At 44.6% G+C, this 13,350-nt stretch overlaps 1 protein-coding gene across 1 annotated transcript in view; it reads right to left on the bottom strand.

The window, feature by feature from the left end:
* The window catches only part of LOC105839325 (serine-rich adhesin for platelets), a 52,695-nt gene that overhangs the window by 29,719 nt on the left and 9,626 nt on the right, over positions 1 to 13,350 (bottom strand). Inside the window, 6 exon segments of the mRNA XM_036294061.1 lie at positions 368 to 410; positions 4,539 to 4,757; positions 5,650 to 5,987; positions 6,281 to 6,368; positions 12,131 to 12,331; positions 12,333 to 12,814. Coding sequence (XP_036149954.1) covers positions 368 to 410; positions 4,539 to 4,757; positions 5,650 to 5,987; positions 6,281 to 6,368; positions 12,131 to 12,331; positions 12,333 to 12,814 — 1,371 coding nt within the window.

Genomic DNA, 13,350 nt, shown 5'->3' with positions numbered 1-13,350 from the left:
TGAAAATATGTCACGTGTCAATTTATCGACATAATAAATTTGTTTCGCCACTAGATGGCGATACCCGTCCCGATTAAGTGCACGCGTGAGAAAGAAGACACAATAGAACACGATAGAACTCGGCCTCTCCGCAAACCCCAAGTGTCCGAGAAGAAATTAATATTCCACGTGTGTCCAACCGACATGTGTGTGCGCTAACAGCGCGAAGAAGTAATTCAATGCGACTCCCCTCCCCCCCTATCCTTCCCTTTAAATAAAAATAGATCGCGCTTATCTGCCGACTCCTCCGTTATCTCCTCCGTTATGCCTTTTCCCAACAACGAGATTAAACAGTACCTTAATGCAACTTAATCACAGTGCTACTTACTGTGCGACGCTGCCTGTGCCTGATGATGCTGCGCCGCCGCTCTCTGAAACAAAAAGCGGAAAAATCAGAGTCAATTGGAAACACGCTTTCGCTTTTACTACTTCTGGTTGCGCTTTACGCGAGGGGAATTTTCATTTCTCTATCGTACTACTATTACTATTACTACTACCACTACTACCATTACTACTACTGCTACTATTGCTACGGTTTGGCGCGATTTACATTCGCCGAGCACATTGGCTACGCAAATGCATTCCTGTTTATTGAACTTGGCGGAGAAATTCTCGCGACATGCAAACGTCGCAGAATTTTACCACACATACACATACGCGCGCGCAAAAGTTTTAAAAATAATTTGCACGCGCACTCTTACGCGAAATAACAACAATCCTAAACATCGCGGAGTTTCGCAATCGCGTCTGAACGTTGCTGTTAGCCTCTCTCCCGTACACGTTTGAACGTTTCCTTTCAATCTAGATTCCTTCCGGTCAATCTAGCTTCCTTTCAGTCCCCGGATCCCTTTCAATCTAGATTCTACGCAATCGCAACGTATTCCCGCTTGCAATCTCAATTAACGACGTGACGCGTGCGAAAAAGAAAAAAAGAGAAGAAAAAAAAAACCCAGCTCCGACACGTCGGGAGAGTAGACGGAGCCAGCGATTTGGAGAAGAAAGAATCGAAGGAGTCTAACGATAGATACATTTTGCAGAATCAGTCGAATGCCGGACGCCTCGAGGCTCTTGGCGTCCAAGGAGCGGCTCCTGGGCTTCGCGCCGAACGCGTCGTCCTTCTTCCCGCTCTTTATCCACCGGAAGTACGAAGACATCTCGATGACAAAGGGGACCGGCTCTTTATCTGTCTATCTATCCGTCACTTGTCTGGACTCGCCGCCACCGTCGATCCGCATAACCACCGCAACAATATGCCGTACAACTCCGTCGCAATTTCCTAATTACAGGCACGCGCTTTTCCTTTACGTAAGAGAGCCGCGCGGGCTTCCGGCCCGCCGGCCACGTATCCGCCGGCGAGGCGGAAGAAGGCGCAAGAGCGAATCGCCGCCGACAACACCGCCGAAAACGAAAGCTCTTTCCGCGGACGACGGGAGGCGCGAACGGCGAGTGTGTCCCGCGACGACGGCGGACTCGCCGACGTAACGCGTTAGGCACGCGTTGTGCCCCGTTCGTCTTTTTCGTGCGTCGTCCGCTAGCGATAAAGAGAACGATTACTAATAACGATGTGACCCATATGTCGCAGGTGCGGCGCACATTGTGTCGGCCTATCACCTCGCCTCGAACAAACAATCGCGAGCGATATCGTGTTTTTTTTTTTCGTCTCTCCCACCCTCGCGCTTCTTCGCTATGTTCGCGTTTTTTTTTTGTTTAGCCGACGACACTCGTTAACGGCACGTAATTACGATACTACAATTCGCCTTCAATTCAATTGTATTATTGTAATTCCGCATTCTTGCTGGAGTGAATAACTTGTTAACTTATCCTCCATTTCTTTTTGGTTCCCGAGAAAAAGAAAAGAACGAGTGAGTTAAAACCGAGATTAATGCTAATCTGAATCTGAAGAAACGCGTGTTATTACGACGATTAACGATTGATCCTACGTTTCTCCGCGTTTGATGGCGCAAAAATCCGAGCACGCGACGAATGTACGTCGCGTTAGAATTTCAATGATTTTTTTGTTTAATACGAAGACTTTCCTTCCCTCTTCCCCCCTCCCCCCGCGGCGGTCAAACGAGGAAATTCCACGACACGTGGTGTTTATTCCGGTGATGGCCGGTTGCGCTAGCGAGAACCGTCGCGCACCGTCTGTTATCGGCGTAGCATTCTGTGAAACGCGCGTGTCGCAAACAGCGGGGCCCCCGTGATTTTTCCATTGCAAATTTCCGGTATTGTTGGTAAACGTCGGCCGGCGTGACATCTAGGCCACCTAAAGAAAAGAGGCCGCGACTGTTAAACAGCGAGAAGATCGCAGCCTCATCTAGGTCACGCCGTCGGGTGCGAGATCGTAAATCTTTTCGAATTCCGTGCGTGTTTCTCGGGGCGCCTCTCCCCCTGGTCCCCCTCCCCCCCCCCCTCCCCGCGTCGACGTCGACTTCACCTCGGGTTCGCGAAGACGACGACAACGACGACGACGACGACGACGACGCGTGACTCACGAATACGTGCGATATCTCTATCTTATACGAAACGCGAGGCGAGCGTTTCTGCGAAATCACGAACACGCGTGCCGCGTAGTCCTTGGCTCGGCTTTTAGGCCAAAACTACGGATAGGATACTAGCGAGCTGTGAGGAAATCAACCAATTCGATTCTTCTCGCATTCATCCTGCGATTAGTCAATTCCTCACGGCTCGTTACGTCTATTGTAAGAATGATCCGCAGAAAGAGCTTTCTCCGAAGGGTGTCAGCAACGATCGTCGTCGGTTCGCTCTTGCGAGTCGAGAGCAAATTGCCGAACCAACCCAAACAGCCTCCCACCCTTTCTCCTCTCTCCCCGCACACGATCACTCCACGTGACGATCGATCGATCGATCGATCACCCCTGCGAATCTCCTCGATCCCTTCACGCGCACTATCTCGAGGAAAGTGACGGGCACGCCTCCTCTTCCTTCGCCTCGCCTGTTTTTTTCCTTTTCACGTGTTCGACGTGGCGAGCGCGTGCCTCTCTCTCTCTCTCTCTGTCGCGCTTTCCTGCCTCTTTCTCCGTCCTTTGACACGCGTACGCAAGCACGCACGCACGCACGAACGAACGAAAAGCGGCGCTCCACTACCTCCCACTGGCAGCGACCGTGCTCGACTGCACTCGTTGTCGTCTTTCGCAAGCAACACCGTGGCAACACCTGTTCTCCACGAGGAACCCGATCGCGACGATCGCGCCGAGTCATCTCCATAACCCACGGAGAAGAAGAAGAAGAAGAAGAAGAAGAAGAAGAAGAAGAAGAAGAAGAAGAAGAAAAGACGCTTTTCTCGCCTACGATAATTACCTGAGCAGATGTTACGGAACATTCTAAACGCTTTTATGTCGCGTTTAATCGTCGCGAGCAGATAAATGTATCTTTATCGCTTGAAATATTTCTACCCAACCGTAGATCTTTAACGACTAAACCGTGCTACTGCGCGTCCAAAGATGATAAGATGAGGGAGGAAAAAAGAAAATGTTACACGCGAAAAGAAAAAGATAATTGTGTTTAATAAATTACAATTATTATAATTGCCTGTTAATGTTTTATCTATTTTGAGGCTATTAAAATTTATTTAAATTTATTGCCGGGCTCTATAAATTACGTTAATTATCTCTAATGAATTTAAGTGGAAAACGCTCAAACGTAAACGGATTATATACAGATCGATCTATTCCGTTTGTATTTCGCTACAACTTGTTGATAAAATACTTATGGATCTCTTCCACAAAATTCTTTATTTTTATTCAGAACATTTTCCAAATATAAATATACTTCGCACGGTATATAATAAAATTATCTTAAATTTTTGCAATTATCAATGGCGAAAAAAAAAAGATAAAACCTCGATACATCGGATGATGCACTTTTAATTCAACTGATCAACATCACGTGCCCATAACTATTACGTTTCTCCCCTTTACAGATATACGTCTAATTGCAATTGTAATTACACGTTACGTCATTTAACGACACAGTGTTATTATTCAGAGCGTAAGCTTGACAGGTAATAATTTTCCCTGGCAATCACCCCACGAGTGAGAATCGAGCGACGAGAAGGTAGAAAACGTGCTTGCCTACTCGCAATACGTGCAAATGGTAAAAAGGACGTCTACCTTTGCTAAGGCAGATTCTCTGAACGCGTCGACTATGACTACGTGACTATGCACGTACAATATGTAGTTTCTAGTTCTAGATTTATAATTTTCGCACGTATCGTGACTCGGAACTACAGATCTGACAACCTGATCTGCGTTCGAAATGTTAAATACAAATTCGAAGATTAAATAGCAGCCTTACACGCATATACAATATTACATGCAGCTCCGGGCATTTTTGTTAATCAACAATCATGACACGTGAATCGAGACGCGATGTATCGTGGATGAAAAGTTAATTATGCTGCACTTCTATCGATAATATTGTTATTAGATTTGACGATAGTATAAATGGGCGCGTGATTAATGTAGAGGACTGCTTACCGCTTTCCGCTTGTCGTCCGCGCTCAAGGCACTGTGGCTTCTGTGCCTAATGAGATCCATGACTTTGCTCACAGGATTCCTGCTGCTCTCGGATCCAGCTCTAGGTCGTCCGCTTCCCTGTTCTTTGTTTTCCTTTTGTTCCTTCTGGCTCTCCCTGTGATCTTTCTCCGTACGTACATCCACCGACGAGCTTCCGTGCGATCCTCTGTGCAAGGAATGCTGGACAATCATATAACACAACAGAAATGAGTAATGCCGCAATATATATTATAATAGATATAGTAGAAATGTATATAAAACGCCTCCTAATGTATACAGAACTTTTCATATTTATATAGCAATTATAAATTAAGTTTTAATACAATTTTTTTCAAACTACATTTTATAAAATTTAAGAGAACATAGATTAAAAACTAAAAAAAAAATGATGTTTGCTTTTTGCATTTTCTTAAAATATTAAGTGCCTAAAGTATGTAAATCAAACTTTATTGAAATTTAATAAAAAGCAACAAAGTTATGGAATTTTAAATTTGCTCACGTGTTCTTTTGGTCTCTTAAAATATTTACAATTGAAACTTTAAACACATTTCTCCCAAAATAACATTTTCAAAGCCGATGGTTGTAATATCTCAAAAAATATTCGATCAATCTAAAATTTTCTCTTCACTACTTAATTTTCCTTTGTATACGATTTCTAATAAAAATGTCTAGTCTTCCTTTTTATATTTAATAAAAATTCCAAATTTTAGATAAAAAGCTGTATGTAAAAGATTTAAACTTTCTCTTTAATATTCTTAAAGGTTTTTTTTGCTTTCAAAACATTCTACGTAATGTTATGATAACTGCCGCAGGATATGTTTTCAAAATCACGATCTACGTTAACGACCGATGGCAGTTATTATTTATAATAAGTTCGCATAAAAATGTTTAATATAGTTAAAAATATAATATAAAAATCCTCCTTCTTATTCATTACATTCTTTTTAATTCTCAAAAAAAAAAAAAGAAAAAGAAAAGAAAACAGCTATAAATTTCTTTCATCTCCTCTTTAACGTATTATCATATCTCTATCGCTATATTATAATTCGTGTATTACTCTCTAGATTTGTACCTGAACGGCACTTTTCATATTAGCTATAATACTGGGTTTCCTCTTGCTGGCGTCCGACTTGCTCCTCGGTCTGAAAGCGTCGAAGAGCGCCGGCTTTCTCGTAGGGCTGGCGGTGTCATCCGTACCGCCGCCGCTCCTCCGACGTTCCGCGCTATTACTGCGACTGTTACTGCGACTGGTGGAACCGGACCGGGTGCCGGATGCCTTCCGGCCGCCCTTGCCGGAACTCGACGAACTCGACGGTTCGGTTGGCTGCGGAAGGGGCGTCGATTTCCCGGAACTAGGTGCGCTCCCATAAGACGACTTTCTGATCGTCTTCGAGTGCGACCCCCACGTATCTGCGACACAAGTTATCTTATAAATATATCTTTTTTATCCGGTTCTTAACCGGTTTATTTACGCAATAATAAGTAGATCTGTCGAGTTGTATTCAACAGATGGCAATTACCGTTCTCCACTTGTGCGCGAATCGCTGGGTATCGGAAAGAATTTATTTCCCGTTAACGGACAAACGGATAACAATAATTACGCGATATGATATCTCCTTGCGAAATGTGGATATGTCGTTCGCGTGCGCCCCGGAAGCGCAGAAAACATAATGACCGATCGACAGCAATTGCCGTCGACTCACCTGCTCGTGGCCTGTGACCTTGGGAAACATGTCCGGAATTATCCGCGTCCTCGGTCACGATCGTTGGTAGCGGTTGCGAGCCGAGCTCCTGCGAAAGGAAGAAGAAAGAGCGTTTAAGGTTTAAAGGCCGATCGATCGAATTGTTCCGCGCGCGAAATCCCGCGAAAACATCCGGGGATTCCACGCGCGATTCTGGCGGCTCGCCAGCGGAATTATTGTAAGCCGCGAATAACCGCGAAGACGAAGAGAAAGAGAGACACATGCTGTGATTAGATATCGCTGTTTAATCGCAGACGATAGCGCGCGATTATATTTACGTACACATTCTTATAATTAGCTTTTCGCACGCACATCACGGCGACGCAACGATGCACGAATGTTCGCGCGGGCGGGGGCGAAATTTCGCATCGATTTGTTTGAGCGATCGGGAAAAAGAGAGAGAGAGAGAAAAAAAAACCTGAGATAAATAAGATAAGCGTATCCAATTACATAATAATAATATCTTTGGAATTCGTCCAGGAGGGAGGGGAGACTCCGCTCCTGGATACGGTCCAACGAACAGCGCGTGCGATCACTTCGCGCGCCCCCGATCGTGCTCGCGGCAGCTCCCGAGAGAGCGTTTTAACATTCGCACAAGCAACGATTCTATTTTTATTCTGTTACTTGGTCAACTGCATCCCTCGTGGCGCGCCGTACAACGGAGCATTATGAATCACACACCTTGTCCGCTGAAATACCGTCAGTCAGTGACGCAATTGTCTCTTTATCAAGACATACAATTAAAACTGAACTCGAGGCGACGATTCCCAGATTCGCGGATAACGTAGCTGTTTTTTCAGCCCCGCGAATTTTTCGCGGAAAAGAGAAGAGGGACTATCTCGTAAAAAAGAAAAAAAGAAGAAGCACGTTCGTTAACGAAATAACAAATTGCTTAGCGCATAAAGGGGATATTGATGGGCGCCCCGCGTGGACGTTCGTTATGCGCATTCACGTGAATTCTCCCGCGGAGTACAATGGGAGAGTACGAAGGGATCGAAGAAGGGCGCGACAGGATGGCGACCTTCGCGAGCGGTTCTCATCTCCAGCCTTCCTCCATTCTTTCTCGCGGAGCTGACGTGGACGTTATCCGTTTTTTGCCGTGGCCGCGCGACGTTATCTAGTCGCCCGCACTGATAGGACAAACCTCGCGAAATATACCTTGTAGGTCCCGTGGTACTCCGGGCAACGGTCCAGGTACGGCACCAGGGAGTACTTGCGGTAGGTTCCGCGGTACTCCGGGGGGGAACGGTCCAGATACGGCACTAGAGAGTACTTGCGCACTTTCGGAAGTATCGCACCCCCGAGGGGCACCGACATCTCTCTTTCTCTTACTCTCTCGCGACGCTCGACGACGACGACGACGACGACGATGACGACGACGGGGAACCAACGGCGCACCAGGCCCGCGGATATCGCGCGTCCATCGAGGGATTCCGTCGCCGAGTGACAAGTGACACGGCAGTATCTATCGGCGATCCATCTTCTCGCAATTCGTTATCGCGATAACGATTCACCTTCGAGCGGTGACGACGATGATCATCGCTCGAAGCGTTGTCTTTTTTTACGTCCGTGCCGCTCCACTAGCCGCGATAACCGACCTTGGCACGCCGAGTTTGCTATAACCGGTCGAGTTCCTTATCGAAATTCGGCAACGGGGGTCTTACGTTCAGAAATCCGCGCCCGAGTGCTCACGTCTCTGAAACGTTTCTGCCTCAACTACGCATGATTCGGTTTGATATGTAATAAATGAATTACGTAATATCGCCTCGCCATCTCAACAAAATGTTTCGATTCGACGAGCAAACATTTTAATTGACGCGAAACATTTCCCCGAACAATACGTTTTCAATAGCTAAACATACAGACGGACGCGTCGGATTTGCACCGCTAAACTCTCTAGTCTCGCAAATAAAAGAGAAAAAAAAAATTGATGCAATTTTTTAAAGAGCGGATTTTAAACACGGCGGTTTTTGGAAAAATCGCGACAGATGCGTCCGTGGAAAGCCCGGTGCCGACTGACGCAGCACGTGAATGCGCAAATTTCAAAAACGCACCTTGTTTCTCTCGCTTTATTGACGGATACGACATATATACCGATAATGATATTACCTAGACAATTGTCATAACGACGTTATCGCCAACGACGTTACAGTCGGGGATAATTCCGTGCATTATCATCCACGTGGCGACCCATTTTTATCGAATTTTATCACCGCGCGACCAGCTTGTTTTCTTATGCGTGAAAAAGCTTATCGTAGCTCAGCTCCGCCGCCTACAATCGCGTCGTTAAAGGCGGAAGTGTAACGTCAATTATCAGTAGCGACAATATTGGCTCAACGTGCACACCTCTCCGAAAATAAATATCATTCTTCCTTCGTCTCTCTCTCTCTCCCTCTCTCTATCTCTCTCGTTTTGTATTATTTTTTAATTTTTGTTCTAATTTTTAGTTCTGATAAGCGATTAATACAAATTTGTTTTTACGTAATTTCGGTCACACCAAAGCAAGCAATTATTCGTATACTCAGATTATTAATCATTAATCAAGTAGATTTAACTCGTGATAAATTGCTGCGTTTAACAATTTGACTTGGAGGCTACTTTAGATAACGATCGTGCTGCGATAACTCCGTAAACAGAAAAGGAAACCGATATAAATATTCAATGAGGCATGTGCGAAAGCGATGTGCTCTACGAACACAGGTAAAATCATAAACCGTGAAAACAAAATAATTCCTTATCTTCGAATACACATCCGTGTATCGCCGTATTATTTTCGTATCACATGAATGAATTGATATGTCACGAATTTTTCTCGCTCCAGCTTTTATGAAAGATCGTAAAATACGAGGGATTATTCGAGATCTGCGCGCAAAGAAGAAACAAATTTCGGCGCAATTGCGACATGGAAAATTATGTTAATAATTGTCATTCGATTATATATTTCTCACGTTGCACAGCGCGAGGCTGTTGTTCTCGTATCGCTCGGACCCGATAAGATTGTGGAACCATTTTCTTTCTTTTTCCCACTCACATTTTTTGTCTCTGTAAAATTCAATATTAAATCTAATATTAAATAAAAAAATAAACATAAAAAAAGATCGATATCAATTCGCAATACGTACTCTCCAAATCACAATCAGTAAAAACTCGACAAAATCAGTGGAAATATACTGACTTTCAGTGATATACATATAACCATTTACTGATTATCAATCGATGAAATAAATACACTGATCTTTCAGTGACTATACATTAATTCTGAAGTGAAAATTACTAAAAGACAGGGAATATCCACTGATTAAGATTTAGAGAGTATGTGTCTATTTCTAATCGTGAAATTTCTCTTGGAAAAGCAAAAAAACAAAATCGGAGGAGTCGCAAAGCGCGTCCGTGCGCGACATGCACCAGCGAGCTGAAATGACGAAAGCGACAGAAGCGTACGGCGATCCCGGGAAAAACGTAGAAAATAGTGGCCGAGCTTTGACGTAAGCCGTTTCGCGTTTGCTTCGTTGTTCCAATTAATGTTGTCCCGATATTTCCCGCGAGAGGCGAGGACGCCGCGCACGGGACGGTGGACACGTCAAAATAATCTATTCGTCATAAGAACCCCGGCCGCCGGGGTATCGGGATAATTTTCTCTTTCGTGAGAGTGGAATCGATAGAGCTTAAAGGAAGCCTTGTAGCCAGTTCGCCTCACCCCTTCCTAACGTTAGATCGAAAGAGATCTGGGGCGAACGACATTTGGAAACGCATGAGAGCCAGTCTTTCCCCTCGATCGGCCACGGAGATGAAAAAGAAAAAGGAAAAGAAAAAAAAAGAAATTAACGATCGCACGTGCCCGGCGTAAAAATAATTAGGAAATTTACAATCGTTATTTCATAAGTCCGGCTCGTTTCTCGTCGATTGTTCCTCCGGGAGGAAACTCGGTTAGCCAACTTGCCAAGCTAATCCACTTTAGACAGAGAAAAAGAAGTGGAGGAGTGAAGGAAGCAAGTGTCTTCGAGTTCCCTCTGTTCTCCTTTCGATTCTTTTTTTTTTTTTAATGTGCGATATATCACGACCAACCCTAAGGCTCGCGATTTACGAAAGGCGCGAATGCCTTCGTAATGATGATTTCACGATCCGTGCTGTTCGACATGCAAAAGGAATGCAAGCAGAATGCGCTTATAAAAATAAGGACCTTATCATTAGCGGGCACAATGACGCACCGGATGGAAAGTAAGCAAGAGAGAAAAAGAAATGGGCGGACGAACGAATAAGCGCCGATCGACAAAACACTTGGGGCTACACGAAAAGAAATTTTCAACCATTTTCGTGCAATAATAGCGACGCTTATGCACGCGTCAAGCCTTTTAATAAGCGTATTTTAATAAAACACCGCCGGAAAAACATCGTTTTCCGTAAACGAGATGCGACAACGATAACGAAGAAATTCAATTTCGTTTCGTTGACATACAGCCGACGAGTAATCGTGGCGCAATCGAAAAGGAAACAACGAACGAATGAACGATTCGCGAATGAACGATGGGATTACTCGTACGATCCGCTTTCGCAAGAATCGACCGGCTGGGATCGCTGTAAACAAATTTACGGGGACCGCGCGGCAATTGGTTAATTGGTGCAATTATTAGACGGGGGCAAATGGAACGCCGACGCCGACGAGGCCGGCGATTGTCTACATGTCGTTGATTCTTCGATCCTTGAAGGGATAACGCACGAACACGATTTTGTTTAACTCTGAAAGGCTAGTGTTCTCCTCGGTGAGAAAAAAAAGCTACGAATACGCGCACGATTTGTCGGCACAGCACATTTTGTGCGGGTTTCATCAATTGAATGCGCGCGATGTTAAAAAGTGCTCCTTCTGCATTTTTTTCTAAAATAAAAAGTATTACATTACCACCAACAAGGTCAGTTCGATAATTTTAGAATGACAGTTGATCCTTACAAAAAATTTCCGATGGATATTTGTCAAATATCCGAATCATTCGAGCAATTATGTTAGAAATTTTATTCAAAAATTTTTACCTTCCTTTTTAACACACATTTACGTATACAGGTTGGGCATTTGAAGCATTACAAAATAGTTATCCGTGAAAGTATTTATTCATAGCAAAAAATGTTCCAGAAAATTTATAATTTTAAGGAAAAACAAATAGTAATAAACTCATCATTTTTTGGAAAAAAAAGATTTCATGAGATTATCGCCATTTTTGAAATGGAATTATACAATTTTCTTACATAACATAATTGCCCCTAATTATTTTGCATATAAAAATATTAAAATAGAATAATCTCAAGAAAAATTAATGGTTTATGAGATATTTTATATTTTACTCTGGCATATTTCGATATAAAATATCTTGTAAAATATTAATTTCTTAATAATTGTATCTTAATATTTTTATGTATAGAATTAGATGAAACAATTGATATAAAGGAAACACATAGTTGTTTGAAATGTATTTTCTAAAATAATAATAGTATGTAAAGTTTTAAACGACACCTTGTATGACGGCAAAAAAAGATAATTGTAAAGAAACTAATTTTCAGTTGTTGAGAGCGTAGTTTCTCTTAATCCGCAAATTACTTCGCCATTTATTTCTATTACATTCGTTACTTCACTCTGACAGCAGATAAATTTATTCCGTGAGATTTTTCCACCTCACCAAGGCACGAATAACAACAAGTTGCGATATCGGATAGCTGCGACAGTCATTAAAGTTTCGTCGCATTCGATTAAGCAGAGAAATTCTCTCCAGGGCGTCTCGTTAATAACGTTCGGGTTAATACTCGAGATAATGGCTCACTTACCCGCCGTTTCCTCTCCTGTACAAAGTCTAACCTGCGCACCCACACCTCCTCCGTGGAATCGTAATCGAGGGTGCTGGTGCTGCTCGCCTGGCTCTTCATTTCGATCAGACTACTGTCGAAGAACCGCTTGTCGAAATGCGGGCTCGGCAACGGGCTGGTCCTCGAGAACGTCATGCTCGAGGAATACGAAGGGGGATCGGTAGGCGGGGAAGGTCATCCCCGGGCCGGTGGTATGCCGTCTTCGTAGCGGAGGCTTCGTCGTCGACGTCGGCGACGTCACGGTGGACGTTGTAAATCTACCGGAAACCGAAACCGTTGTCGTCGCCGCGGTCGCGCCCATCGTCGTCGTCGTCGTCGTCGTTGTCGTTGTCATCGTCGTCGTTGGCGTCGTCGTCATCGTCGTTGACGTCGTCGTCGTCGTCGTCGTCGTCGTCATCGTTGTCGTCGTCGTCATTGTTGTCGTCGTCGTGATCGCCGTTAACGCCGACGGTGACGGTGGTTTCGCGTCCGACACGCTGGACGTCGCCAGAGACTTCTCGTCGATCTTCTCCGAACTGGAATTCTCCGAGGACGACGGGCTCGACGCCTTCGACGTCTTCGAGGAGACGCTGTCGGCCTTCTCGATCTGCGCCTTCGGCGCGTCCTTCTTGCTATCGAAAACGCTCGGGCTGTCGGTGTTCTTCCCTGCAAAAGTCGCATCGTGATGACTTCGCGTACGAGCTTACGCTTTCCTTCGCGGAAAGAAACGCGACAAAGCTCTCGTTATCCGATTCGCGCGTAGAGCGTTCCCCAAGGTCGAGGAGTGACACAAAGGCGCGTCTGTGACGACCCCCCTAGTCGGGAAATCCGCGGCGAGGATTATTGCGCATCGACAAAAGTCAATCGATTAAATTATTAGGAGCAATATTTGCAAGAATAGCGAAACGTGAAAATTGCAATTATAAATCTGTCGCTGTTAACGAGAAATCTTTACATATCAAGGCCAGGACTGCGTCCTGCGTAAACGGTCAAGGATCGCAGGCTCTCCTTCAGAGCGAGAGAGGAGAGAAATACGCGTTATAAATACGTTTAAGCGATCGTTACCTAAGTGGAGTAACTTTTCGCGCCGCGCGTTGCCAAACGCGAGAGCACGCTAAGCTAATCTTAGCACACATCGGACAGGCTCCTCGCAACAGCTTAGCATTTCGTAACTGCACACGCCTTTCTCGTAATTGTTCCCG

The sequence above is a fragment of the Monomorium pharaonis genome, chromosome 11 (genome assembly GCF_013373865.1).
Source record: "Monomorium pharaonis isolate MP-MQ-018 chromosome 11, ASM1337386v2, whole genome shotgun sequence".
NCBI classification, from domain to species: Eukaryota; Metazoa; Arthropoda; class Insecta; order Hymenoptera; family Formicidae; genus Monomorium; species Monomorium pharaonis.
The sequence above is the reverse complement of the archived record's forward strand: the minus strand, read 5'-3'. Positions and strand labels throughout refer to the sequence as shown.